General features: G+C 42.1%; 1 protein-coding gene across 1 annotated transcript in view; it reads right to left on the minus strand.

Annotated features, from left to right (window-relative positions):
• gtpbp4 (GTP binding protein 4) overlaps positions 1–24,424 on the minus strand; it is a 36,473-nt gene extending 12,049 nt beyond the window's left edge. Inside the window, exons 1-9 of the mRNA XM_072450296.1 lie at positions 24,304–24,424; positions 20,123–20,293; positions 13,053–13,156; positions 10,991–11,127; positions 9,819–9,919; positions 8,092–8,184; positions 4,604–4,795; positions 3,101–3,166; positions 2,919–3,008 (exon numbers count right to left, since the gene is read on the minus strand). Of these exons, the coding sequence (XP_072306397.1) occupies positions 2,919–3,008; positions 3,101–3,166; positions 4,604–4,795; positions 8,092–8,184; positions 9,819–9,919; positions 10,991–11,127; positions 13,053–13,156; positions 20,123–20,293; positions 24,304–24,351 (1,002 nt within the window). The 5' untranslated portion in view covers positions 24,352–24,424. The remainder of the gene's footprint in view (positions 1–2,918; positions 3,009–3,100; positions 3,167–4,603; positions 4,796–8,091; positions 8,185–9,818; positions 9,920–10,990; positions 11,128–13,052; positions 13,157–20,122; positions 20,294–24,303) is intronic.
• Between the last annotated feature and the right edge of the window lie 2,658 nt (positions 24,425–27,082).

Genomic DNA, 27,082 nt, shown 5'->3' on the forward strand with positions numbered 1-27,082 from the left:
TTCTTATTGGCTGAGCGGTGTCCGTGATCTAATGTCGATGAAAGCGTGCATCTGATTGGCCGCTGCGTTTGGTCTTGTTCGGTTGTACTCGGAAATGCCCGGTCTAATTTTGCGCCACAAGTGATATCGAGGTTGGCGGGCGTCAATCTCTACTCAGTCCACAATTCAGTCTTTTTAAAGTTGTTTGCAACAAAAGCTGTCATTTTGCACATTAGGGTCAATGTGGAAGTATCCAAAGGCCCCGCCCCCTTTGGAGTTGTTAGCATCGGGGCAATGTATGTTGGTAGTTTATTTTGTAGGCTGTGATTTTATATATTCCACAAGATCTCCTTGTGTCAACTGCTGTAAACAGTATTTATTTTGTATCTAAGAAACATTATTATATTGAATTAAACAGTATTAAAGATCATGATCTCTGGTTTACAGGAATTCAGTATTTGTGCTCTTCATATCAAATAACAGATAAAAGTACTTTAAATTGTTTTACATGCTAATAACCAGGTTTAAAACAACACATTTATCTTGTTCTTATGACGCCGCAATGCCGCGCGCGCTTGCGGGCCCCTGAAATTGCTTGGGGGGCCGCTAACTTTTTTTTTAGATAGGGGGCCCCCCTGGCCCCTAACTTTGAAAATCCATTTCTCAGCCTGTAAATGATAAGACATGTTAATAAAAGTTTGTTTTTCATTAATTATGTTATTCTGTTTTCCTTTCCTTGTGACCGATTCAGAATTAGCCATGACAGGTACCAAATGATCGGTACCTGTCATGTTGACAGGGACGTAAAAATAATTATTTCAAGGCTTGCAATAGCTTGTGACCCTCCTTGAGAACCCTCTGTAGAGTGGTCGGCCAAATCAGTGGAAGAGGACCTTCTATACGCATAGAAGGTCCCGAGGCCACGCGTGTGCCCGTGCCCTAAAGAGACTGGCGTCCTTGCGAGGGAGAACCGTAGCTGGCAGTGGGTTAACTCTTCTGAGGCAAACAAGTTCACTTGCGCCTGCCCAAAAAGGCCCCAAATCGTGTGCATCATCTCAGGGTGGAGGGACCACTCTCCCGGAAGGGGTTGCTGCCGTGAAAGAAAGTCTGCAAAGGAATTGCGGTCTCCCGGCAGAAACAGCTCTTTGTGTGGACAGACGAGGCGCAGCCCATCTCAACAGATTGCAAGACACCTCGAGGAGCCGAGCCGATCTGACATCTCCCAGATGGTTGATGTGATAAACCGTGGAGGTGTTGTCCGACCGAACCAGAATGTTTCCCTCTCAGGTGTGGCAGAAAATGCTTGAGAGCCGCCTTCACCAACAATCCACAGCAAACGTCAACACAGTTAGCAGAGTTGTATCGGAAATACCTTAATCTCCCAGCGAAATGTAAACTGTCACAGTCCTTGGAGGGCGAACTCTGCAGCTCCAACCAATAAGGTAGTAGGACCTCAAGCGACTGAAAAGTCAAGCTCTTTGCTATGCAATACGAATCGCACGCGAGAAGATAAAGAGAACGGATCGATGGCTGACGGGGGAATACATTACTTCCGGGGAGCTAGGGTTGTGTTCAATATGTCAATAAATCGTCACGGACTACGGAGCCAGTAACCGTATCGATATGTTTGTTTTTGTATTACTACTCGAACTGCGCATGTGCAAAGGGAAGCGCACTGGCGGTCAGTCGGGGATGAAATAGAACTTCAGGCATTTGCTGCAAAGGGCCTCCTGATGGATATTGCAGTGCAGAACAATGGCCTCTTCCACACCCTCCTCTTCCTGTTTTCTTTGAACGCCACCAGTCCATTTCGCCTCCAGTCCATTTCGCCTCCCTGTCATTGATGGTACTCAGTCTGTTGTTATTCCAGCAAAACTCTTCTATAGAAGAATCCAAAATGGAATTGCACAGCTTGAGTAATATCTCCTGACCGGTGGTCTGGCCATGCATTGAAATCGTTGTGAGCAACTCTTCCATCACATCAAAATTGTCATCCACACCATGGACATGTATAGCGAGCTGCACAGCATCAGTGACATCTGTGTTCTCATCAAGAGCGACTGAGTATGAATATAAATGTTTAGATTTTTCACGTAAATGTTGGTCGTAAATGTTACCCGACATGTCAGAAATGCCACTGTGTTGGCTGAAAGGCTGATGTTGCAAAACTGACCCTTCTTTTCCGGACAGACTATACGTGCAGCCTGTAACATGCACAGTTTGATGAACTCGCAGTCTTTGAATGGTTTTCCTTCTTTGGCAATCATGTCACTCACCATGTAGCTACCTTCAACTGCCGCATCACTCTTTGTTGAAAAAATCTTGTTGCCTCAGTAGACATGTTTTAAGTTTGGCGACCCACTCATCTCCATGGTATTTTGCATACTCCTAAACATGTCTAGTTGAGTAATGACGTCTGATGTTATACTCCTTGTGTAACGTGCACGTCGGGATGCCTGTGCTCAACAAAAAAATATTCCGTCTTCCACTTCCCCTGAAATGGAAACTTTTCACGGCAGGTTTTGAAAAAGACATAACTGGGGCTGGGTGACAAAAAAACACTTGCACTGGGTGATTTATTTTCTCTCCACTCCCGGACAGCCCCGAAACACATTACAAGTGACAAACGTTGCTAATTTCGTGTTGTTGTCACGAGTGTGAGCCATGGTAGCCCACAAGTGTTCAAAAATATAAAATGCCCTTGGCAATGACTCACGGGGGCATCTGAGAAAAAACGTGCGGGCCGCACTAACACCAAAACTTTGATTTCAGTAAGGGGGCCACAAAATATAGTTCCGGGGGCCAATTGCCACCAATCTGAGACCCTTGACCTACAGGGATTCTAGAATTGTTGTGATGTCATATGAAACCAATATTTTGATACAATGAACAATGCTGGATTCAAAAGGAGTTTTATAATAAAGTAAAAAATGTGTTACCTCAGTTTTGACGTGCATGACACCCTCCTCAGTCAGGGTGCTGCTTTCGATTACAGGAATCCCATCTGACACCAAGTCGGTAAAGATTTTCTGTTCAAAAAATAAATAATTAGACATATTTGATTATTTATGAAAAGCTCTACATGACAAAACTTTGTCTCTTTAAAAGCTAAATGGCTGACCTGGTTTTCCTCCGTCAGCTCACTGATCTTTTTCACGTCACATTTGTTGGCCACGACAATGAAAGGCTTAAAAAAGACAAAAATAATTAAAAAATGGATACACCCTACAGTGTTTCAAAGGTTTCATCTGGACACAATTTTAGAAATCTAGAAGTTGGTTTAAGCAGAAGAATTTATACTCTCCTGAGCTCCGATTGGTCCTCCCCAAGAGTGAACTGAAATCCCTGGAATCCCTGTCAGACAGTTTCACTCTCACAGCTTAAAGGCGTAACGGACGATTTTTTTGGCCCAAATCGGAGTCATTTCCTCGTGGCGTGATCGATTAGTCCTGCCACGTATCAATCATAGAACGCACCTACTGCTCACCTGCAGCCTCGTTGGCTCGTCCCCAGGAGAAAAGCACGTTTCCCTGTCTCTAAGCGCATTGATCTATCATAATGTAGTTCCCTCAGTGTACGGGACAAAATGAAGACCGAGAAAGACAGTTCGCGCTGGCTCAGAAGAGACGGAAATCTACTGGAGACGAGAGAAGCGTTCCATTGCGCTAATAAACAAACGCATGTGTTTTTTGTGCATCTGCACAGGGGAGTGCGCATACGCACTTCCGCTTGAGTTCTCAAATCGACAATTTCTGGCATATTCGTCCCCGTTTACTACTCGATTTGAGTTTTTCTCGTCCTTCGGCAAGGGCATAATAATGCATAATATCTGCACTTTAACCTAACTGGGCTTGACTCTCTTCAAACTAAACCTTCCATATTGATTTCAGTCGCTATGATTAGGGTTATCAAAAGTATAGAAAAACATACTACGGTGATCCCTCGCTATAACGCGGTTCACTTTTCACAGTCTCGCTGCTTCGCGGATTTTCATCATGCATTGTGTTCTGCATTCTGATTAGCTAAACAGTCTCTCCGCGTCTTCTCTACCCGTGTGTCAATAACGTTATGGATTAATATGTACACGTACGTAAAACCGCTTGCCAAATTAAAGTTTGCGAGGCCGGTGAGAGCGCGCGTGTGAGCTGCGGGACACGCCGGTGAGAGCGGCGCGCGTGAGCTGCGAAAGAGGCCGGTGAGAGCGGCGCCGCGCGTGAGAGGCCGGTGAGAGCGGCGCGCGTGAGCGTCAATGTTTTATGGAGTATTTCATTGTATAATAACTGAAAAAAAATAAAGGTTTCTACTTTGCGGATTTCGCCTATCGCGGGTTCGTTTTGGAACGTAACCTCCGCGATAAACGAGGGTTCACTGTATTCTACAACTAGTATTGAAACAATTTACATTTTAAAAATCTGTATTGAAATAAATTTGTATCATGACGACACCAGTAGTGATGTTAGTAGTTTGACATCTCTACTACTATGGAATACTGATGGACAAATGGATACAGTCTTCTAGCACACAATTCCATTCGACATATTGATTGGACTATTTTCTTTTTGATGGATAAGGTGTTTACCATAACTAACCGTAGTGTGTCAAAGTAAAGACATGGTGATAAAACCTTGTTGGCGAAGAGCGGACGGATGTTGTCAAAGAGCTCCAGCTGCTGGCTGATTGTGTGTCCGCACTGCTCGGAGAGGTCCATGACATACAGCACAGCGGCTCGCAGATGGGCCAGGGCCGTGATGGCTTGCATCTCAATGGTGTTCCTATCCTCCAGAGGGTGGTCCAGGATCCCTGGGGTGTCCACCACCTGGGCAAAATAGACTTCTGCTCACACATGAGCCATATTACAGGGAACATAGCAGAGTTGAGGGCTGGGATCATGGTTTGTTTGAGATAGTGTGGATGTTTTTATTCTTAATAGGGCTGGGTAAAAAAATCAAATTTGGATCGATGTAACATTTTGCAATATCGATTCATACGGCATGAGATCGATTTTTCCCCATGAAGTCTTGTGCGTGGAGCAGCAGTGGCGCGTTTACGTCCGCTTGTCAAGCGTGCAAGACGCAGGTAAAACTCGGCTCAGCGAGCCATCCCAACTCAAGTCTGACGTCTGGAACCATTTCGGATTTAAAACAAAGAGCCGGATAAAACCCAAGTGGTTTGCAAAATCTGCGAAGCGGAGGCCAGTTATTGTGGAAATACTACAAACCTCGGAAACCACTTGACCAGGTATCACACTACGCTAACATTAGCTTCCGACAACAAGCCGTCCGGGGCAAAACAAAATGAAACTGAGGGAATCACTAACATTACCAGCCGATTCTCCGCGGGTCATAAAGATAACAGTTTTACAGACAGATAGCCGTCGCAACTTTTGCCTGCAAAGATTTACGCACCTGTACTCCTGACGAGCCACACCGCTAATAATATAGCCGTGGCTGCAGAGCCGCGGCACGGTCAAATGGCCCAGCAGTTTCAGGAACCGCGCGGCACTGCCATATAGCCTCATGGCTAACCCATGTCGAACACACTGAACTGAGCATCACAAGCAGAGTTAGTCTAAAAACTACTTTGTTTCAAAATTGTACTTTAGAGACTTGACAGTTTTGTTTACAGCTGAAGTTTAAACTGTCCAATTTACAAGTTTGCACTTAAAACCAGTTTATGGTGAAAAGAAAAAATAAAGTATATTTGTATTTTGTAACATAGTTGAGCCATTTTTATTATTTAAGAGCAGATTGAATTGAGTCGAATCGTGATTAATCGATTCAGGACGTTATGAATTGAAATGGAATCGATTTAGGAAATTGGCCATTATACCCAGCCCTAATTCTTAAAATAATTATTAGTTAAATTATTAAAAATAATGACTAAAAACAATCAACTATTAAAAATTCATTACTAGATAATGTGCAATGGCTGAAGCCACTGCGAGTGTCAGCATTCTTGTGTAAAAGTATTACATGTGTGTAGTAAAGATTGAGCATTCCATGGAATGCTCGAGTCTATTGTTCTTCCCCTGGTTTCGTATTCCAATTATTCATGTTTATACTCGGGCATTTTGACCCCCTGAACATGGATGAAAGTCACACATGGGGACATAGACGCGATCGGCTCGGCCCGAACTTGAATAAAATGGGAGCTTGCCATGTGGATCCACACGGCCTGGCGCCGCGCCCCCAGGGGAAGAATAAGACTTGAACATTCCATGGAATGAACATTCCATTCCATGGCTCGAGCTTAACAAGAATAAAGTCTTTACTACACACATGTAGTACTTTTACGCAAGAATGCAGACACTCGCAATGGCTTCAGCTGAAAAGATTTTATTCTATAGAATAAAGTCAAAGAATAAAGAATATTCTTTAATAAAGTCTCTTTAGCTTGTTTAAGCTGAAGTTGTGTAATGTAGTCAAGTTGTGTAAAGAAGTGCAATGTGCAAAAGGTACTGCATTTGTGTGAAAGTACTGCATGTGTGTAACACATGTGTGTCAGAGTACTACATGTGTTGTTGAAAATTCAGTATTTGTTGAAAAATATTCAGCCTTCCCGCCCGTCCATGTTTTCTGCTGCGTTTTGTGGCATACCAATGACGCTCAGTAATTCACAGTTGACGATTGCGTAGTTTACGATTCAAATAGTTGTTTGTCCTGACATATCAGGCTGCAAATTAGACGGGGGCTCGGGGCCCGCAAGCAGTTGAATCTCGCGGTTTGAAATAGGAGGGGGCTCAGCCGTGCCCATCCTCGAAAAAACATCAAGATTTAACTAATAATTTGGCCATATTCGGGGCATTTTCATCGTTTAAGTTTCGTTTTGACAGACATGCCCACTTCGCACGTCTTCTCGCTTCTCATTGGCCGAGCGGTCTCCGTGACGTAATATCAATGAAAGCGGGCATCTGATTGGCCGCTGCGTTCGTGTTGAAGATCTCCTTGTGTCAAATGCTGTAAACAGTATTTATTTTGTATCTAAGAATTATTATATTGAAAAACAGATTTAAAGATCATGATCTCTAGTTTATATGATTCAGTATTTGTGCTCTTCATATCAAATAACAGATAAAAGTACTTTAAATTGTTTTACATGCTAATAACCAGGTTTAAAACACATTTATCTTCTCCTTATGACGCCGCGATGCCGCGCGCGCTTGTGGGCCCCTGAAATTGCTTGGGGGTCCCTAACTTTGAAAATCTATTTCCTGAAAATTGCAAGATTGTGCTGAATGCAGACCTGAGCAGGGAAAAAGGGAGAGAGCCTCGGTGACCCGGCTGCACCCCCAACTCCCTGTAGAGACGCGAATGCTAATTCTTAGCATTAGCAATTTACTTTGCAAATACTGAAAAAAGTACAGTATGTACAAATGTCAAAAGCAATAGCACCCCTAAGACAGTGAAAGCGATCATGAAGAGGTATAACTTGTTGAAATCTGTGAAAGTGTTAAGGAGTTGAAACTCGTCAAAAATCCTTAAATGGAAAAATGGGAATACAAGAACAGAGTGTCTGCTTTATGATATAAGCAGACACTCAATTAACATGATTAAACATGACATAATATATCACATATTTGTGAAAATGTTATATTGTAGATGTTATATACATCATTATAAAAATTATTAAAATTATTTAGGCCCGAGTGCCACAAGCTGGAGAGATGCAAACTACTTCTGTAAGGCCGTACTGCAAAAGTGCGCACTAGTACAAAATCACCTGCCCGCCAAAAAACACCTACTAACGCACTCGTCAACTCGTGCACATCCTGGGCATACCAATTTGTAGAGGGGCAAAACCCGTGTTAAAGTGCGCATTAAACAAAGTGGTGGTCATCTCCATGTAAAGCGTGCCTTTTTGCCAAGTCACTCCCTAACACATTCCCACTCATGCATGCTCTGTGTATATAAACATGTAATGTAAAAATCTAACATTATTGTAGAGGGTCAATAACACACAGTGGACGGAGCCCACTCGAAAATAATAATAGGAAAACGCAACAATAAAAATCTGATTGTAGAATCACAAAATTTGGCATAGGAGGTCAGTGGGTTAGGGCATATCATCTTGTGCGTGTTTGGGGGAGAGAAAGTGCAGAGACAGCAATATTACCTGCCAGCGCAGATATCTGTAGTCCATGTGGCCCACAAACAGAGATTTTGTGGTGAAGGCATAGGGTTGCACGTCCACATCTGCCCTGGTCACCTGCAAAACAAGCATTCTCACTTCTGAACAAAAGAAAATATATATTGTCATTTTAATCATGTTTTAGGATTCATGTTTTAAAGCCAATGTAGATACAATTATATTAGATTAGCTTTTATTGTCCCGTTTGGCTAGATATGAGGCTAGTTGCCATCCCTTTGGAATTTATCTGCATCATAAATAAGGTGAATTAACACTTTGGATAGCATCCTTTTTTTCCTTTTTTTCAAAGACAAATCTCCAGGGAGTAATGGTTACCTTATGTCCAAAAGAATAGAACAAATACTAAAAATTGCCTGCTACGCAGATCAATTATATTTGACCAAACCAAAATTTTCCATACCGAATGTAATGTATTACCGAATATTTGTCCAATGTCTGGTACAAATAAGAGCGTTGCTGTACTGGTGTGACCCAGAATATGAAGATCAATAGAAAAAGATTGAGAGTTATGTTGTGCCGGAGGTCCCTGTACAGGATTGGCTCGGTCTGACTGATGGGGAAGAGAGGAATGAAATGATTCCGACCCCAACTATCTGCTCAGGACCCTGTCCAGGCCCATTCTGATGCCTCAGAGGGTTCTGTTAGCACACTCAATCACCAGCACACTCACTCAACCTCTCCATAGATAAAATATTCTTAATATAGGGCAATCCTCTAGATGCACACTCTTTGGACAGCCATGTGTTCAGATAAACTTGTTTATCTCATGAATGTCTAGATTTTTATCTAGCACCTTGAATAACTTTAATAAGTCTCTATTCAAAACTTCTGTTCCCGTAGTGTGCCCACTGCACCAACGTTGAGCTGAGTTGCACAATCAGCTGCGAATTGGAAGGAGTGAAGTTATCTCAGTGATGCTGGGAAAATGTGTTTCATTCTTCCATGCCTCAAACCGCTGATAGCACAGTCTCCCGTCAGTAGCGTCTGACGGGAGTGACCGGGCATGACCGTGGCCACTGAGACAGATTCTCTCTCTGCTGGCTTTTTAGCCACGCCATTTTCCCCTTTCAGTCTTTGATAATTTGAGTATTCTTAACACGTTACCTCCAACTCTGATGCTTGGATAGCGTGAAATCACGTGCAGAAGCACTATTGTTTACATTTTTGGTTGATGGTGTAAACTGGCATCACCTTTTTGGTGGAAATTATTTTGAAGCGCACCAAATTATTACTAAATCAAAACTTAGGCATAAAACGTGGTATCTAATGTATTTGCCAGGGTGCGTTCACAGTTCACCACATAAAAATTGGGACTAAACCCGAAACTAAACCTGGACTAGAGCAGGATAAAACAAGAACTAGAGCAGGATAAAACAAGAACTAGAACAGGACAGTTAACACACTCAATATTTGGTAAGTCATTGTTTTGTTTTAATCTGAAAAATAAAATAGTTTGTTAAATTCATGCAAGCAGTTATTAACTCCAACTGGAAATACATCAAGGCACACATGGCACCAGTTCAAGGCGCTCTGGAGTTCTCTAGCACACTGGTTGAAAATTAAGGGATTAGATGAGCAGTTTCCCTCCAGGGTTTGAGTGCCTCTATCAGAACAAACTCAAATAGGATTTTTCGCCCTTTCTGACCACTTTTTAGTAGACTGGAGCCGACTGACAGGTTTGTTTTGAGCACCTTGTTGATGAAGCTGGACTTGCCCACATTGGGGTATCCACATAGAAGCAGGGTCCTGGTGTTGGGGTCGATGGACGGCAGACGGGACAGATGCTGACGCACTGGAAAACAAACAATTACTAGGAGGATTGTGGATCACATTTCCACTTCAACCAGCTATTTGATTAGTGTGTGTGTGATACTTTATCTGGTGATTGTTTACAAAACAAAATGTACACAACTGCTTGCAATGCAATAATCAGTTTTTATGACAATGCAAAGGTTTTAAAATAAACCAGATGTATTGTTGATACCAGGTCACGAATAGGCAGGCGGGTGTGTGTCTCAGAGATTATGGACAGCAATACACGTTAAGATGTGAAATACTTTTATCAATAATTTTATTTAATCAGACTAAAATTCAGAGAAACGAGTCTAGTAAGGAACTAAATGTAGACGCGACTAAACATGACACGAAGGATGGAGCGTGAGATTGACAGTTGGATCGGCATCGGACTGTTGTGGTAAAGAAGGACCCGAGTCGAAAGGCAAAGCTCTCGATTTACCGGTCAATCTACGTTCCTGCCCTCACCTATGGTCATGAGCTTTGGGTAATCACCGAAAGGACAAGATCGCGGATCCAAGCGGTCGTAAAGAGTTTCCTCCGCCGGGTGGTTGGGCTCACTTTGGCTTCTATTTCAGCATCACAAATGGGATCGCCGTTTACATGTGTAGAACTCAAATGATGAGTTGCTGTTTAAGTGGCAAACAAGATGTAAAGAAAAGCCATCATTAAACTGCCCTCAGAGGGTACAATATGCGGGGAGGGTGTGGTCTTATATAAAGCACACACTGACTGGGGAGGCAGACGAACTGCTAATTTAAACTGTAAACTTATATAAATTTAAATGGCGAACTCAAACTTTTCTCTTTCTCTCCCTTGCTCCACTCATCGGTGGTTTAGGTTCCGCCCCTTAAAGGGCCAGCATGACAGTCTCTCATGGAGCCTTTTTAACAAATAGGATACAAGTTGTTTATTTATCATTGCGCAAGTTATTATTAGACAATATATTGATAATCGCAGTATCGCCTTATTGTGAGCGGTGTATCGTATCATATTGTGAGGTACCCAGTGATTCCCAGCCCTAATAAAGGGTGTAGCTTTCCCCGAATGAATGCAGGATATTTCATACCCTGCTCGAGGTATTCAAGGCTGGATTTCTGCCTCTTCAGGATGGTGCACATTCGGCCCAGAGCGGCTCTCTTCAACTGTTTACATCTGTACAGGGAGTCTCCATACTTCATCAGACGCAAGTAGTCTTTGGCCACACTGTCACACACAAGAACATACATTCAATACTATAAAAAAGTAGAGGGGAAAAAAAGAGATTTTCATTTTAGGTTCATTTCTGAAATACATTACAATTAAAGGTTGTATGGTGGAATTTCATTAGTTTTTAGTAGTCAATATCTGTTAAAAATAGCCTAATTGAAGTGCAACAGACTTGCGCGATATATCGAAAACATATCGTCAAGTGAGATTGTAGCGCGCAATACGTGTATCACCAGTTGTACAATAATCTTTTTTTGGGGGGTTATATACAGGTTTATTTAAGTTTTTGCCATTTTTTATTTCAACATAGAACAAAAAACCCAACAGAAAGGAGGGAAATAATACACAAAAAACAAGTGTATTATTGGTTTGACTGCGCTGGCCCCCACTTAAACCCTACCCACTATTTGAAGTCAGTGCTGAATTTACTCAGACGTAGCCTTTAGATACATTTCCACTCTTTAATTTAGCAGATCCATTGGCATCAAATGTCAGGTAAAAACCTAAAAAAAGACAATACACCAGTGCAAATAATTTACAGTGTTACAACTAGCATAAAAGACAACTAGAACCACTATAAATCAATCAACTTAGCAGTATCAAAAATAGAATGAATACATTTTACGCAACACATTAAAATAATCTAACACCAGTCCATTCTTAACAACTGTAGAATACAAATACAAAATACTCAAATTAATTAATGCAGCAATTAATCTATATAACTTAGTATTTTCTTAGATGTATAAATATTTAAATTGAACAATACCCACTGAAATAAATGCCAAATACATCACACCACAATATAGCACTTAAAGGCGCAATGGACGATTTTTCGGCGATTTGAGAACGGGGGGGTGCGCATGCGCACTCCCCCGTGCGGACTGATACAACACAGACGTGCGTTTGTTTATTAGCGCAACGGATCGTATCGCATCTCTCGTCTCCCGTAGATTTCAGTCTACTTCTGGGTCAGCTCGAAGTAGTCTTTCTCCGTCTTCATTTTGCCCCGTACACTGAGGGAACTATATTATGATAGATCAATGCGCTTAGACACGCGGAAATGTGGGACGAGCCGCACGCGGCTGCAGGTGAGCGGTAGGTGCGTTTTATGATTGATACGTGGCAGGACTAATCGGCAGTCCACGCCACGAGGAAATAAGACTCAAATTTATGCCAAAAAAATCGTCCATTCAACCAGTGGGACTGGTAATTTGGCCATATTCGGGGCATTTTCACCGCTTAAGTTTTGTTTTGACAGACACGCTTCTCATTGGCCTAGCAGTCTCTGTGATGTAATTTTCTGCGATGAAAGCGGGCATCTGATTGGCCGCTGCGTTCGTGTTGCGTTCACGTGTCCTCGGAAATGCCCGGTCTAATTTTCGGGGCAATGTATATACGTTAGTAGTTTATTTTGCAGGACGGGATTTCATATATTCCACAAGATCTCCTTGTGTCAAATGCTGTAAACAGTATTTATTTTGTATATAAGAAACATTATTATATTGAATTAAACAGTATTGAAAGATCATGATCTCTGGTTTATTTGATTCAGTATTTGTGCTCTTCATATCAAATAACAGATAAAAGTACTTTAAATTGTTTTACATGCTAATAACCAGGTTTAAAACAACACATTTATCTTGTTATGACGCCGCGATGCCGTGCGCGCTTGTGGGCCCCTAACTTTGAAAATCTATTTCTCAGCCTGCACAATCAGCCTCCAACTACTACCATGGGCAAGACCAAAGAGCTGTCAAAGAGACAACATTGTTAGAAAATGGAAGATGCTAACTCTGCAGATATGCTCCCTGACTCTGCACCCTGGACCAATAATCTAAACTCGGTTGGCAATTTGTGACAAGAATATTCTCAATATTCCAAAGGCTTCCGCGGTGAGAGTAGCAGAGCAGGAGCCATACTTGTCGATGAGGTTTTTAGCGATGTTGATCTGTCCCAGAGCCAATTTGTAGTGGTCCTTGTCATAGAGCACGTTCATCAGGTCTGCATAGAATGGGTGGATGTCCTGCAACACACAAAAGTCATATCAGCCGCCATCTTGGCACTAGAACGGGATCAGGACTGGGAAGCTGGGAATAAACCACCGTGGATAATAAAACATTAATACAAAACACGATTCCAATGCAGAGTTGCTTAAGTTGGCTTTATAGCCAGATTGTGCTAAAGGCACTCATTTGACTTTGAATCTCCACAAAATATCTCTTATAGGGCAAATGTTATGCATTATTTGTATTATTAGCCTTTAAAATAACAAAATAGTTTATAACAAACCCTACATGTGTTTTGGTGCCATCTACTGGCCGCAGGAGGACACAGTTTAATAAAAATAAAAAACATTTCGGCGTATTTCACACTGGCTGGCTTACTTTAGGTTTTGGATCGCAGTTGTATTGATCGTGATTAGACTGGAGAAAGTTTAGAGATTAGTATCGTAGTACTGGCCCAGAGACTTTTAAAGGTCCCATATCATGATATTTTATTGTTTCGTAGTCTACCCCTAAGGGCATATTTGATAATAAGTTAACAAATTTAATTAAAACATGTGAATATGTGGCGCGCGGAGCGCACGGAACGTCTTGTGGCGCTTCAGTTTCCCATGGAGCTTGTTCCGCTGGGACCTGCTGCAACTAAAGCACAACAGAAAGAGCGATCAGGAAGAGTTTTGTTGCGTAAAAGCACGGTGTTACGGGCTGCAATTCTAACTGCAACTAGCTCTACGCGCCCCAGTGTAACACACCGCCACCGCGGACCCCCCGTCCCAAACTCGCGGTCCCCCGCGCTCCCCCACACAACTACTCTGCTTCCCAGTCACACTCGTACATTTAAAACACGCCGCCCTCTTCTCTGTTGCGCCTCGAAACAGCCAATAGATCCATAGAAACAGCACGAGGACCGCGACCATGTTATAATAATAATGATGATGTGAAACAGAAAGTCTGCGATGACACGTAGGCCAAAGTGACCGGCACACGGAGCAGACGCAGCAAAATGACAAAATGCAGAGCCACCGCTCAAAACACCAGGGATCCTTGGTCCCAAATAAAGTTAAGTTTGAGAGAGTTAAGTTGACAAGTTAAACCAGAAAAAAAATATTGTTTCCGGTAACCCGACAGACCTGAATTTCAAAACCCGACCTTAAACATTTTATTGCATAGTAGAAAAAGCTTCAGTTGTAATCATCTGGACTCAGTTTGAAGAAATAGACGTTTCGACTCTCATCCAAGAGTCATTGTCAATAAAAGAATTTAGATCGAGAACTCCGATATTAATACTGTTCTGTGGTAAGACCCGCCCATTGGGAGGAGCCTTCCTGAAGTAGAAAGAGTTGTTTGTTTCAACAGAAACTCCCCCCTTTGTATCTACCGAGCTAGCCTATTGAGAATTTTAATGGGCTATTAGAATCCTCTTTGTCTTTGTGAGACCCTGGCTCAACCACCCTGAGTACCTGATTAGCATCTAAATGTCCTGGTCCTGGTCCTCTACCTTTCCAGGGGTTCAGAATCCCATTATAAATAACTGGAAGATTAAATCTTAGCCCTCCATTTCTGTTTAAAGAAGGTCTTTCTTTAACAGAAATAGCTTCCTTGACTCCTCTTTCAAACCATCTTTTCTCCCTGCTTAAAACCTTCACCTCACCGTCTTCAAACGAGTGATTAGAGGCTTCAAGATGGAGATGCACGGCACTCTGTGGTCCTGAACTTGTATTTCTTCTGTGCTGATAGAGCCTCTTGTGTAGAGGCTGTTTTGTCTCACCTATGTACCGTTCTTTACAGCTTTCTTCACTGCATTGGATCAAATAAACTACATTGCTCTGTTTTTGAGTCTGCAACTTGTCCTTAGGGTGAACCAGTTTTTGTCTTAAAGTGTTTCCTGGTTTAAAATAAACAGGGACTTCGTGTTGTCTAAAAATTCTCTGCAGTTTTTCCGACAGGCCAGACACATAAGGGATAGAAACACCCTTCCTTCTCTGTTCAGTTTCCCTTTTGTCCTGCTTCTTGGTTCTCTTCACTCTGTTAAGAGCCCAAGCGGGGTAACCACAGGCTGAGAGGGCATTTCGGACATGTTTTTCCTCTTTCTTCTTGCCCTCTGAGCTGGTGGGCACACCTTGAGCTCTGAGTTGTAAGGTTCTGATCACACCCAGCTTGTGCTGTAGTGGGTGGTTGGAACCAAAGAGCAGATACTGGTCCGTGTGTGTAGGTTTCCTATATACTTCTATTTGGAGTTTCCCGTCCTCTCCTCTGATCGTAGAACAATCAAGAAAGGCCAAGCGATTCTCCTTAGCGTCTTCTCTTGTAAACCTAATATGTGGGTCCACAGCATTGATGTGATCAGAGAAGGTTTCCAGCTCTTGTTTCTTGATTGTTACAAAAGTATCATCGACATAGCGGAGCCACAGTTTTGGGGCTATGCCTGAGAATGAGGACAGTGCCTTCTTCTCAAAGTGCTCCATGTACAGGTTGGCCACTATGGGAGAGACGGGCGAGCCCATGGCACAGCCATGAATCTGTCTGTAAAATTGTCCCCGGAATTGAAAGTAAGTGGTGTTCAGACAGATGTCCAACAGTTTACATATGTGTTCAGGTGTCAGTTTGGTCCTTTGGACACCTGAACACATATGTAAACTGTTGGACATCTGTCTGAACACCACTTACTTTCAATTCCGGGGACAATTTTACAGACAGATTCATGGCTGTGCCATGGGCTCGCCTGTCTCTCCCATAGTGGCCAACCTGTACATGGAGCACTTTGAGAAGAAGGCACTGTCCTCATTCTCAGGCATAGCCCCAAAACTGTGGCTCCGCTATGTCGATGATACTTTTGTAACAATCAAGAAACAAGAGCTGGAAACCTTCTCTGATCACATCAATGCTGTGGACCCACATATTAGGTTTACAAGAGAAGACGCTAAGGAGAATCGCTTGGCCTTTCTTGATTGTTCTACGATCAGAGGAGAGGACGGGAAACTCCAAATAGAAGTATATAGGAAACCTACACACACGGACCAGTATCTGCTCTTTGGTTCCAACCACCCACTACAGCACAAGCTGGGTGTGATCAGAACCTTACAACTCAGAGCTCAAGGTGTGCCCACCAGCTCAGAGGGCAAGAAGAAAGAGGAAAAACATGTCCGAAATGCCCTCTCAGCCTGTGGTTACCCCGCTTGGGCTCTTAACAGAGTGAAGAGAACCAAGAAGCAGGACAAAAGGGAAACTGAACAGAGAAGGAAGGGTGTTTCTATCCCTTATGTGTCTGGCCTGTCGGAAAAACTGCAGAGAATTTTTAGACAACACGAAGTCCCTGTTTATTTTAAACCAGGAAACACTTTAAGACAAAAACTGGTTCACCCTAAGGACAAGTTGCAGACTCAAAAACAGAGCAATGTAGTTTATTCGATCCAATGCAGTGAAGAAAGCTGTAAAGAACGGTACATAGGTGAGACAAAACAGCCTCTACACAAGAGGCTCTATCAGCACAGAAGAAATACAAGTTCAGGACCACAGAGTGCCGTGCATCTCCATCTTGAAGCCTCTAATCACTCGTTTGAAGACGGTGAGGTGAAGGTTTTAAGCAGGGAGAAAAGATGGTTTGAAAGAGGAGTCAAGGAAGCTATTTTTGTTAAAGAAAGACCTTCTTTAAACAGAAATGGAGGGCTAAGATTTAATCTTCCAGTTATTTATAATGGGATTCTGAACCCCTGGAAAGGTAGAGGACCAGGACCAGGACATTTAGATGCTAATCAGGTACTCAGGGTGGTTGAGCCAGGGTCTCACAAAGACAAAGAGGATTCTAATAGCCCATTAAAATTCTCAATAGGCTAGCTCGGTAGATACAAAGGGGGGAGTTTCTGTTGAAACAAACAACTCTTTCTACTTCAGGAAGGCTCCTCCCAATGGGCGGGTCTTACCACAGAACAGTATTAATATCGGAGTTCTCGATCTAAATTCTTTTATTGACAATGACTCTTGGATGAGAGTCGAAACGTCTATTTTTTCAAACTGAGTCCAGATGACTACAACTGAAGCTTTTTCTACTATGGAACACGCCTGGACGAATGAGGGATTACACCGACATTTTATTGCATATCAAATTGTGAGAGAATCCAAAAGTTGCGGGGAAAAAAATCTTCTGTGGGAATCGTGAGATATGAAAATCTCTGCAGTTTTGGTAGGTTTTGTTTTACCTATCGTTTTACCTACCATCCATGTTTGCGCAGCTCATATTTGGGCAGCGTGCAGACCGGCTGGGTCGGCACTAGATCTACAATACTTACTCACGGAAGTCAGAATCAGTTAGGAGTGTATGATCTAGTGCCGACCTACTGGCTGCCGTGGCAGTGAAGATATTTTGCGTGACGATCGAAAAGTGCTCCCATCACGTAGTGACAATAAGAAAAATAGTGCAACGCCGACCCTGCAAAGCCTGTCACGGGTTTGTTTGCCACTTTCAAAGTTCCAACTACTGCTGGAAATGCCTATTAGCAAGTGATCCATTTGGTCAACGAGACTGGGCACTTACAAGCAATGGTGCTTTGGAAAACTTTTTGGGACGAGTGGATCTACAGCTCATCGCACACACGCACAGGGCAATAGCGGTCCGCGCAGCCCAGTTCCTGTGGTTGGACTAGTATAGATGTAGATGACCATTTTATTCAATATCTGCATACCAATAAGGCCACTTCAATGCAAAGCGCTCACTTCTGAGAAAAGAAAACTGTCTGCAAAACCTTTGCAAGGATTAAAAAAAAAAAGACCTATACAATAATTAGTCCTTTATATGTTTATTCTTTATATACAAACAGAACAGTTTGGACTGAAATTAAATGTTGCCGTTTGAGACTTGAACTGCGTTCCCACTTGCCCAGTTTAGTCCGGATTAAACTGTTCCCACACAGGAGCGAGACTGGGGACGATTCTGCAATTACACCCCGCCGCCTAACGGACACTCATGATACAAGTCTAGCTGGCCCCTTTCAGAGAGAGGGGGGCATTGTGGGTAGCCTGGAAGTGTGTTTTTGTTTTGATTTGAGTTTTCGGGGCGCATGTTTGTCTGCCGCCGCCGGTCCATATGCTCTCTGCATCCTGGTTTATGTAACGAAATAACATCGTGTTGCAAACAAGTCATATGCCTGCTCAGCCTATGTACTACGGTCAGGAGATTACTGGGCAGCGGAAGAATGTAACAATTGCCGGTCTTGCTCCCGGCTGTTCCCACTCGCTCCAGAGCGAAACTGGGGCCACTCTCGCTTCTCGGCAAGTGGCTCTAATCCAGAAATTTCACTAGTGGGAACAAGTTGGAGCAAACTGATCCGGAACGGCCCCGGACTAAAACGCAAGTGGGAATGCAACTATACTTTTTAAGCAGAAACTCAACGTTTATATAAAAAATGAAAAGAAAAGAATCAATAGATTACTCGATTACAGCCATAATATACACAACAAAAATATAATCGGACCGCCCCCAATTTAATTACCGTAATACATATTTGTACATCTTTAATTATATAAATAAGTGTGCATTTAATATTTCACATTTTGACAGATTCAGGGCTCAGATTAAGGATTTTCTCTTGTATAGCAGTGCTGCTAAACAATCCGTGAATTTTTTTAAATTTGTATAGCAAACACGAAAGTGACTATCAATATTTCCCATTGATGTAACAAGATTATTTATTTCAAATGTATTTGTAAACATTAAAAAAAAAAAAATGTTAAAAGAAAAACTTAATTAAAGGCGCAATTGACGATTTTTCGGCGATTTGAGAACGCAGGCGGAAGTGCGCATGCGCACTCCCCCGTGTGGACTGATACAGCACACACGTGCGTTTGTTTATTAGCGCGACGGATCGCATCGCATCTCTCGTCTCCCGTAGATTTCCGTCTTCTTCTGAATCAACTCGAACTGTCTTTCTCCGTCTTCATTTTGTCCCGTACACTGAGGGAACTATATTATGATAAATCAATGCGCTTAGACACGCGGAAACGTGGGGACGAGCCACAGGCGGCTGCAGGTGAGCGGTAGGTGCGTTTTATGATTGATACGTGGCAGGACTAATCGCAAGTCCACGCCACGAGGAAATAAGCCTCCGATTTGGGCCAAAAAAAAATCGTCCATTCACCCTTTAACTTTTAAAAAATTGTTTCAACATAAAACAGAAAACTTGCAAATAAAATTAGTTGAACAACATATTAATTAACACCAAGTCAGATGGTTTTTCTTCCATATCATCATCGCTCAGATGACTATTTGCAGGAGTCTCATTTACACATTGTCTTTACACTCACAAAAAATATGTATTAAGCTTCTGATGCTAAAATAAAGGTTGCCGTGGTGTCCATCATGGTGTATTTATTGTGTTATTCAAATTGTACCGCTCTATTTGATGTTCCATTCCAGCTATAAAATGTTTCCATTTTTCGTTTTGCTATTTGATGACGTCCCTAGGCGCTCGTCTCGGCTCCAGCTGCACTTTCGGAGCAGTGTAATTCGCTGCGCCCAAAATACACATCTGATTTTTAAAAACGAGGTTGTAGTCACTTGGCAGTGTAAATATGAGTATTTTGGCATGTGAATGATCTGCAAAGACTTTTGCGTTTAGGAGCCCGAAGTCCGAATATGACACTAACTTTACCGCACATGGCTCCTCCCGCTTTCAAACTCGCGATCTGAGACAGCAGCGGGACTCGTCATGTCAACACAGCGCCCTGCATTGTGTCATGTCGTTATTGACGATCGATTGACGAGTGATCAGTACTTTTAGGCGCTTTGGATATACAATTGAAAACAATTTTTTGTATTGCAAAAGCTATACAAACACACTTTTTTCTGACTATTGCGTCGCATTTTGCAATGCGATACCGCTTATTCTGAACCCTGAGATTCCTCCATACATTCGGGCACACACTCCCCCACCACAATAAGGTTTGTGTCTGCTCCTGAGTCCTAGCTGCTGTGTGGTGTGTCACTGACTCACGTCAAGCTTGGGAAAGTCCGTGAGGATCTGGCTGAGGCGGTCGTGGTAGTTCTGCTGAGTGAACTTGACCTTCCTCATGTAGAAGTGGCGGATGCGGTGAATCTGGTAGTGTTTGTGCACCACAGTGGGGGTCTTCCTCTGGGTCTTTGATAAGGTGATGTCAATGAAGTCCTGAAACAACAAGCACAAACAGTTTAAGACACTTAAAAAAGATAATGTAGAGTGAGAACAAGGGATATTCCCAAAGTTTTTCATCCCTTTATTTCCCTCCAAATGACAATATCACGGCAGTCAATAACACGGCTGCACGATTAATTGCATCCAAAAGTAAATTTCAGTTTGAAAAAACTCAATTAACAAAACACTACATTTATTAGGAACCATAATTTCATATCCACAAACCGCATAAAATTTGCACAACATGTAGTTTCAACATGGCTCACACCAGACTGATACGAGTCTCACTCTGAATTGAGTTCTACACATTAATCAATCTGGAAAGTCTCTTGCCCTACGTGCCATGTTATTGGCCCATTAAACAATGGTGCGGATTGCAAACAAATCAGTTGGATCTAACAAGATGGATTTGCATTCTTGCAGGGAAGGCTAGTAGTTTAAACTGTACAAACGGGAATTCCGTGAAGATGACTGATTAGTTCGGCCGTGTTTTAACTTGTGTTCTTTATTACGAGTTCACCTAGGGAGACCCAATATTTCTACGTGGGAGCAGACATATAAACAGTATGAACACATACTTCAAGAACTTGTCTGAGAAAAACACCACAGAGAACCAGACTGGCAATGCTACATCTAAGCTAGCAAGCTAGCTTTGTATCGGGGCCAGTCCCTGCGAGCTCAGGTGAGGGCTCCAGCTCAAGTGCTGCATCTGCACCAACCACTGCATGCCAAGGCTCCGGCTCAAACTCTGCTGCTGCTCTGGCCACATCATGCGCTCGCTCCAGCTATGGATCAGATTCATCTGAAGGAGACCCGGAGCGAGATAGACCCGGTGATTACGGGACATTACTGGCAAAATTATGAAAACAGCGACGGCAAAGATGATGATGTAGAGGAAAACACCATTGGAGAAGTTTCTCCACCCATTCTCTGGGATGAAGCAAAGGCAGTTTTGAGGGGCAGGGTAATTGCTTTTGCCTCGGCAAAAAAAAAAGAAATGTGAGTATACAAAAAACTGAACCCGCGCTCTCCTTTAGAAATACCTATCCATTTAAATGACAAACAGAATCCCTTAAATATTTAGATGTGGTCCTCCATAAGGAACTATCAACAATGTTAGAGAAAATGTATACCGTATTTTCCGGACTATAAGTCGCACCAACCAAAAAATGCACAATAGAGAAGAAAAAAATATAAATTGCACTGGAGTATGAAATGGGGTTGCAAGAGTGAAAATAACAAATAATAATCACATATAAGTCATTCCGGAGTATAAGTACTGAATATAAGTATAAGTCGCACCCTGGCCAAAACCATGAAAAAAGTTGAGACATAGTCCGGAAAATACAGCAGGCTACGAAATAGACAAGGGCCCGTAAGCAGTCAAATCTCTGGCGGGCCCGCTGTTTGAAATAGGAGGGGGCCCGCCGTGCACCTGTATCGAAATTCCTCGAAAAAAATAATAATCAAGATTTAACTAGTAATTTGGCCATATTCAGGGCATTTTCATCGCTCAAGTTTTGTTTTGACAGACATGCCCACTTCGCATTCTTCTTGCTTCTCATTGGCCGAGCGGTGTCCGTGATCTAATTTCGATGAAAGCGGGCATCTGATTGGCCGCTGCGTTCGTGTCGCGTTCATGTGTCCTCAGAAATGCCTGGTCTAATTTTGCGGCAAAAGTGAAGACTGAATAGCGGACTAAGTAAAGTTGTTTACAACAAAAACTGTCGATGTGGAAGTATCTTGAAGGGGGAAAACCCCCTCCACCCAAAAGACAATAAGTTACAGAAGAACAGAAGATAAAAAAATAAAAATGATTATAAGACTGAGAGGGACAGACAATATATGGAGTCGTGGGACACACCTTTCCCCTGGCATCAGTACGACAAGGAGGCTGGATTGTTGTACTGCACGATGTGTTTGGCTTTTCCTCAAAAGGGATACTACAAGCCACAGGTATTTATTTGACAAGCTTTGGTATTTAACAGAACTCTTACAAGCTACTATTTTAACAATATTGATACTTGATTTGTTCCCTGACAAGAAGATTATGATTCAGAATATTTATTATAACACATATAAGATCTCCTTGCTGTGTCTGATTTTGTTTATTCCTGCTGCAGAACATATAAGATCTCCTTGTGTCAAATGCTGTATACAGTATTTATTTTGTATCCATGAAACATTATATTAAATTAAACAGTATTGAAAGAGCATGATCTATGGTATTTGTGCTCTTCCTTCATATCAAATAAAAGATCAAAGTACTTTAAATTGTTTTACATGCTAATAATGAGGTTTAAAACAACAAATTTATCTTGTTCTTATGATGCCGCGCGCTTGTGGGCCCCCCTGGCGCCTAACTTTGAAAATCTATTTCTCAGCCTGTACGGTACTCCTCGTTTCTCCACTATAAAGAAAGATCTTCAAAAAATTACTCTTATCCCATACTTAAGTCTAAGTCAAAAGAACTTAAAACTATAAAATCTTTTTCCAGGCTCTCAAGATTTCCATCCTCAATCAGCTGTTTGATGGAATAAAACAATCACAATACCAGCATTTGTATAGCAACGCGATAAACCTCCAATCCAATTTAAAAATGTACAATTATCAAAAGAAACAGGAGGTTGGGTTTGTCTGAAATTATTTCAGCTCAAATCAGAGTGTTGCTCTACTGGTGTGATGCAGAATATGAAGTTCAATGGAAAAAATATTGGAGGTTAATGTTGTGCCAGGGGTTCCCGTACCTTGCTGGCAGATGGCAAACAGTTGAGCCATTTAGAGGAAGTTAAGAATCCCTAGGTAAAATCTGTACTTACAACATGGAGGCTAATCAAAATATAAAAACTAGGCAAAATCTTGAACTAGTTGGCTTATGATCAAGGCTTTGTACCAAATAGTATTGACCTCAGAGACAAGGAATGAATTGCAAAATGTTTTTCACCAGATTGTAAAAGATAAACACATAAAAAGCTTTGATATGTTGAAAGAATCCTTTAACTTTGAAAAATAGAACTTTTATGACTTGAATTTTTATCAAGCCTTATAAATCAGAAATTTCAGGGGGAATGTCAAAATTATGTAAATGCATTACTATTCTGGACAAATACTCTACTAAATATATTAAAAAACAAATGGGAAACAGAAGGTAATCTTGTCTTGACAGATGAAGAGTGTGGAAATCTCAGTAGAGGACCACAAAATCACATGTCTGGAGGGAATTCTGCTGGAAAATGTTGCGTTGGTGTTATGTTTTTTCATAACACCATGTCAAAGTGCTCATGAATCAAAAGGAGTAACTGTATTGGAGAAACTGTGGCAGCCAGGAGGAAAACTATCATGTATTTTTCAGGCTGTCCTGTAGCACTGCAGACTGTTATTGACATCCCTCTGAACTTTAGAACTATGTACTTGGGCCTCAGGGCTCCTGCCATGGACATAATGGATGGATACCTTTGAAACATACTTTTGGCAGTAGGAAAAAAGACTTCACGCAGAGGTGGCTGACACTAACGAATCGTAAACCTAATCTTTACTGTTACAAAGTCACATTGGTTTTTGGTTAATCCCAATTTCTCAATGTTCCACTTCATTTTAGCTCCCTGTTCTCTAGAAAGTTTCCGTTTACAAGTCTTTAAAGAAAATACACCCATTGGAATACGGACTCCCAGTGTACTGCGAGTTACCGTAAATATAAATAGACCGATAGATATACGGGGTCGCATTATAGTCTTCAGAACGAGGAACATATGGTTTCCAAACCATTACATGACCAGATTGGACGCATAATGTGCTGCTGTCCCTTTGTCAGATTCTTCAAAACTTTATAATAGTACGAGCACTCTCTACCAAGCTTCTACGCCTCACTATCCCCGACCTCCATGATGCGCACACGTGTTTGTCTCTGTCCCCGTTTGTGCCTTCATACGCCTTATTTCTTACTAACACTGCCGTCCATACACCGCCCGGGCTTTAGCGGTCAGAATATGACACAAAATACTGACCTTGGCCGTGGGGACCACCATAATCTTCTTAAAGTTGTACAATGCCATGTTTGGACTGACGAGAGGTTCAGCGTGGCACACAGAAAGGACTCGAGCACTTCCGGGTACTATTTCCTCTTCTTCTTCTTTTGTATTTCCGGCAGACTGTGCGCCACACAGCGCATTGCTGCCTTTACTGGTGATAGTCCATTACGACACTTTACGAATCTACTGTGCAGGCCACTAGGCGTGAGTTTTTTAAGAAGTTGTTTCACGGACTTTCCTTGTTATTTTATGAGAGGGGAGGACGGAATCAAAATAAAAAAAATATTTTCAATTTATCAAATCACATCCCTACCATTCAGAGGTCGGAGTTGAATTTAAAAATGCAATTTTATTCTAAGTAAATGTCTCGGATTCTTAGAATAGGCCCTACTACCACCTCTCGACATTATCTACATAATTGTAGTTATCAATGCAAGAAATTGAAAATAATAAACAATATTCTGAAGTAATGATTATTCTTTATTTGAGAACTTTTCATTAAACAGGTTTATTTCAACAAAAACTGGTCATATTAGACAGAGACGCCATGAAAAAAATGCCATCTGCATTACAGATATTGTGTATTTTTCACTATTGGCTATTTTTTCACCAGGTATAAATTATTTATACATTTATTCTTGAGGCTTTATTCTTTAGACTTTATTCTTTCTGCCACAACTTGGGCATTTTTGACCCCCTGAACATCAATGAAAAGTCCCACATAGACGCGATCGGCTCGGCCCGAAATCGAATAAAATAGAGCTTGCGAGAATGCCCGTTGCAACAGCGCCACCTAGAGCAAAAAAGAAAAAACATGAAACTCTTAATCTTTGGCCTAGGCACATGAAACTTGGAACAGTGAAAGAGCTTCCTTTGACGAGTAAAACTCACTTGGCAGCATCGCTGTATGATAAACAGGAAGTCAGCCATGTTGAATCAAAGTGGCGCCGCCACTTTTTTTCTTCTAAATCGTACTTGTCCTAGGTTTTTTGTCCGATCGAGCTCAAAACAACACTTTCTGCATCTGAAGGCATTGAAATGTAATAATCAGACTTTTTTTTTTATTATGTTCCTTAGGGTCTCCACGTAACACGCCCTCAAAAAAGGCTTAAAGGTTGAATGGACGATTTTTTTGTCTTATTTCCTCGTGGCGTGGACTGCCGATTAGTCCTGCCACGTATCAATCATAAAATGCACCTACCACTCACCTGCCACATTTCCGCGTGTCTAAGCGCATTGATCTATCATAATTCCCTCAGTGTATGAGGCAAAATGAAGACGGAGAAAGACTGTTCGAGCTGACTCAGAAGTAGACTGAAATCTACGGGAGACGAGCAATGCGATGCAATCTGTCGCGCTAATAAACAAACGCACGTGTGTGTTGTATCGGTCCGCACGGGGGAGTGCGCATGCGCACTTCCGCCTGCGTTCTCAAATCGCCGAAAAATCCATTGCGCCTTCAATTTCCTGTTTTTTTGAGGACAAGTCACGCCTAATGGAATTGATCTACAGAGCTCATATTTCACTCACTAATGCGTTTTTATGGTCTGATTGGAAATAATTAATACCCATGTATCCTACCCATTGTGTGAAAAACTCAACATTGTCTGATTTGTTTGAAACTCATGGGTTATATTCTCAAGACGCCATGAAAAAAGCGCATTACAGATATTGTGTACTATTGGCCAGCAATAGCCTTCACTTCCTCTTTTATTTTGATGGGACATTTCCTCTCGTGCCGCGGTCTTAGCATTGGCATTAGAGTTAGCATTTGAATCAGATATGAGGTTTCTTACCCTTGCCATACAAATCTAGAGATTGTTTTATTAAACTCATCAAACAGCTGGTTGGGGAAATTGGAAGAGTCTAGAACAGATTCAATCCTTTGACTTTGACTTAAGTAGTGTATAAGGTTCCATTATTCAAGATTTAATTTTCATAGTAGAAAAAAAAGGGGTATAATTTTTCTCCAGAATTGTTAATAGGTCTCTATGAAGTACCGCACTTAAATATCTAAGAGATTCCATGTTCCATTATAATTGATTTGTCAATTCGAAATTTGTTTCTCCTCGTTGGTGCAGTCTCAGCCCTGGTTTAGCCCTGGTTTGATGCAGTCCTCAGCCCTGGTTTAGCCCTGGTTTGGTGCAGTCCTCAGCCCTGGTTTAGCCCTGGTTTGGTGCAGTCCTCAGTCCTGGATTAGGCCTGGTTTGGTGCAGTCCTCAATCCTGGATTAGGCCTGGTTTGGTGCAGTCCTCAGCCCTTGTTAGTGTGGGAACTAGATACATTGTGTGATTCTGTAATAAAGAAATATACATATAGCTGAAGCCTCCTTGATGTACTGTACTGGACATGTCTCATTCAACTGCAATTTGTATCAGATCTGCTTTTCTTTTGTGAAGCATCCCTCTTCTGTGATTATTCTTTAAAGGCGCAATGGACGATTTTTTGGCAATTTGAGAACGCTGGCGGAAGTGCACATGCGCACTCCCCTGTGCGGACTGATACAACACACACGTGCGTTTGTTTATTAGCGCAACGGAGCGCATCGCATCTCTCGTCTCCCATAGATTTCTGTCCACTTCTGCGTCAGCTCGAACTATCTTTCTCCGTCTTCATTTTGCCCCGTACACTGAGGGAACTATATGATAGATCCATGCGCTTAGGCACGCGGAAACGAGGGGACGAACTGCACGCGGCTGCAGGTGAGCAATAGGTGCGTTTTATGATTGATACGTGGCAGGACAAATGATTTATC

This window comes from Eucyclogobius newberryi, unplaced genomic scaffold (assembly GCF_026437365.1).
Source record: "Eucyclogobius newberryi isolate DKJ021-1_F unplaced genomic scaffold, fEucNew1.0.hap1 SCAF_175, whole genome shotgun sequence".
In the NCBI taxonomy this organism is placed as follows: domain Eukaryota; kingdom Metazoa; phylum Chordata; class Actinopteri; order Gobiiformes; family Gobiidae; genus Eucyclogobius; species Eucyclogobius newberryi.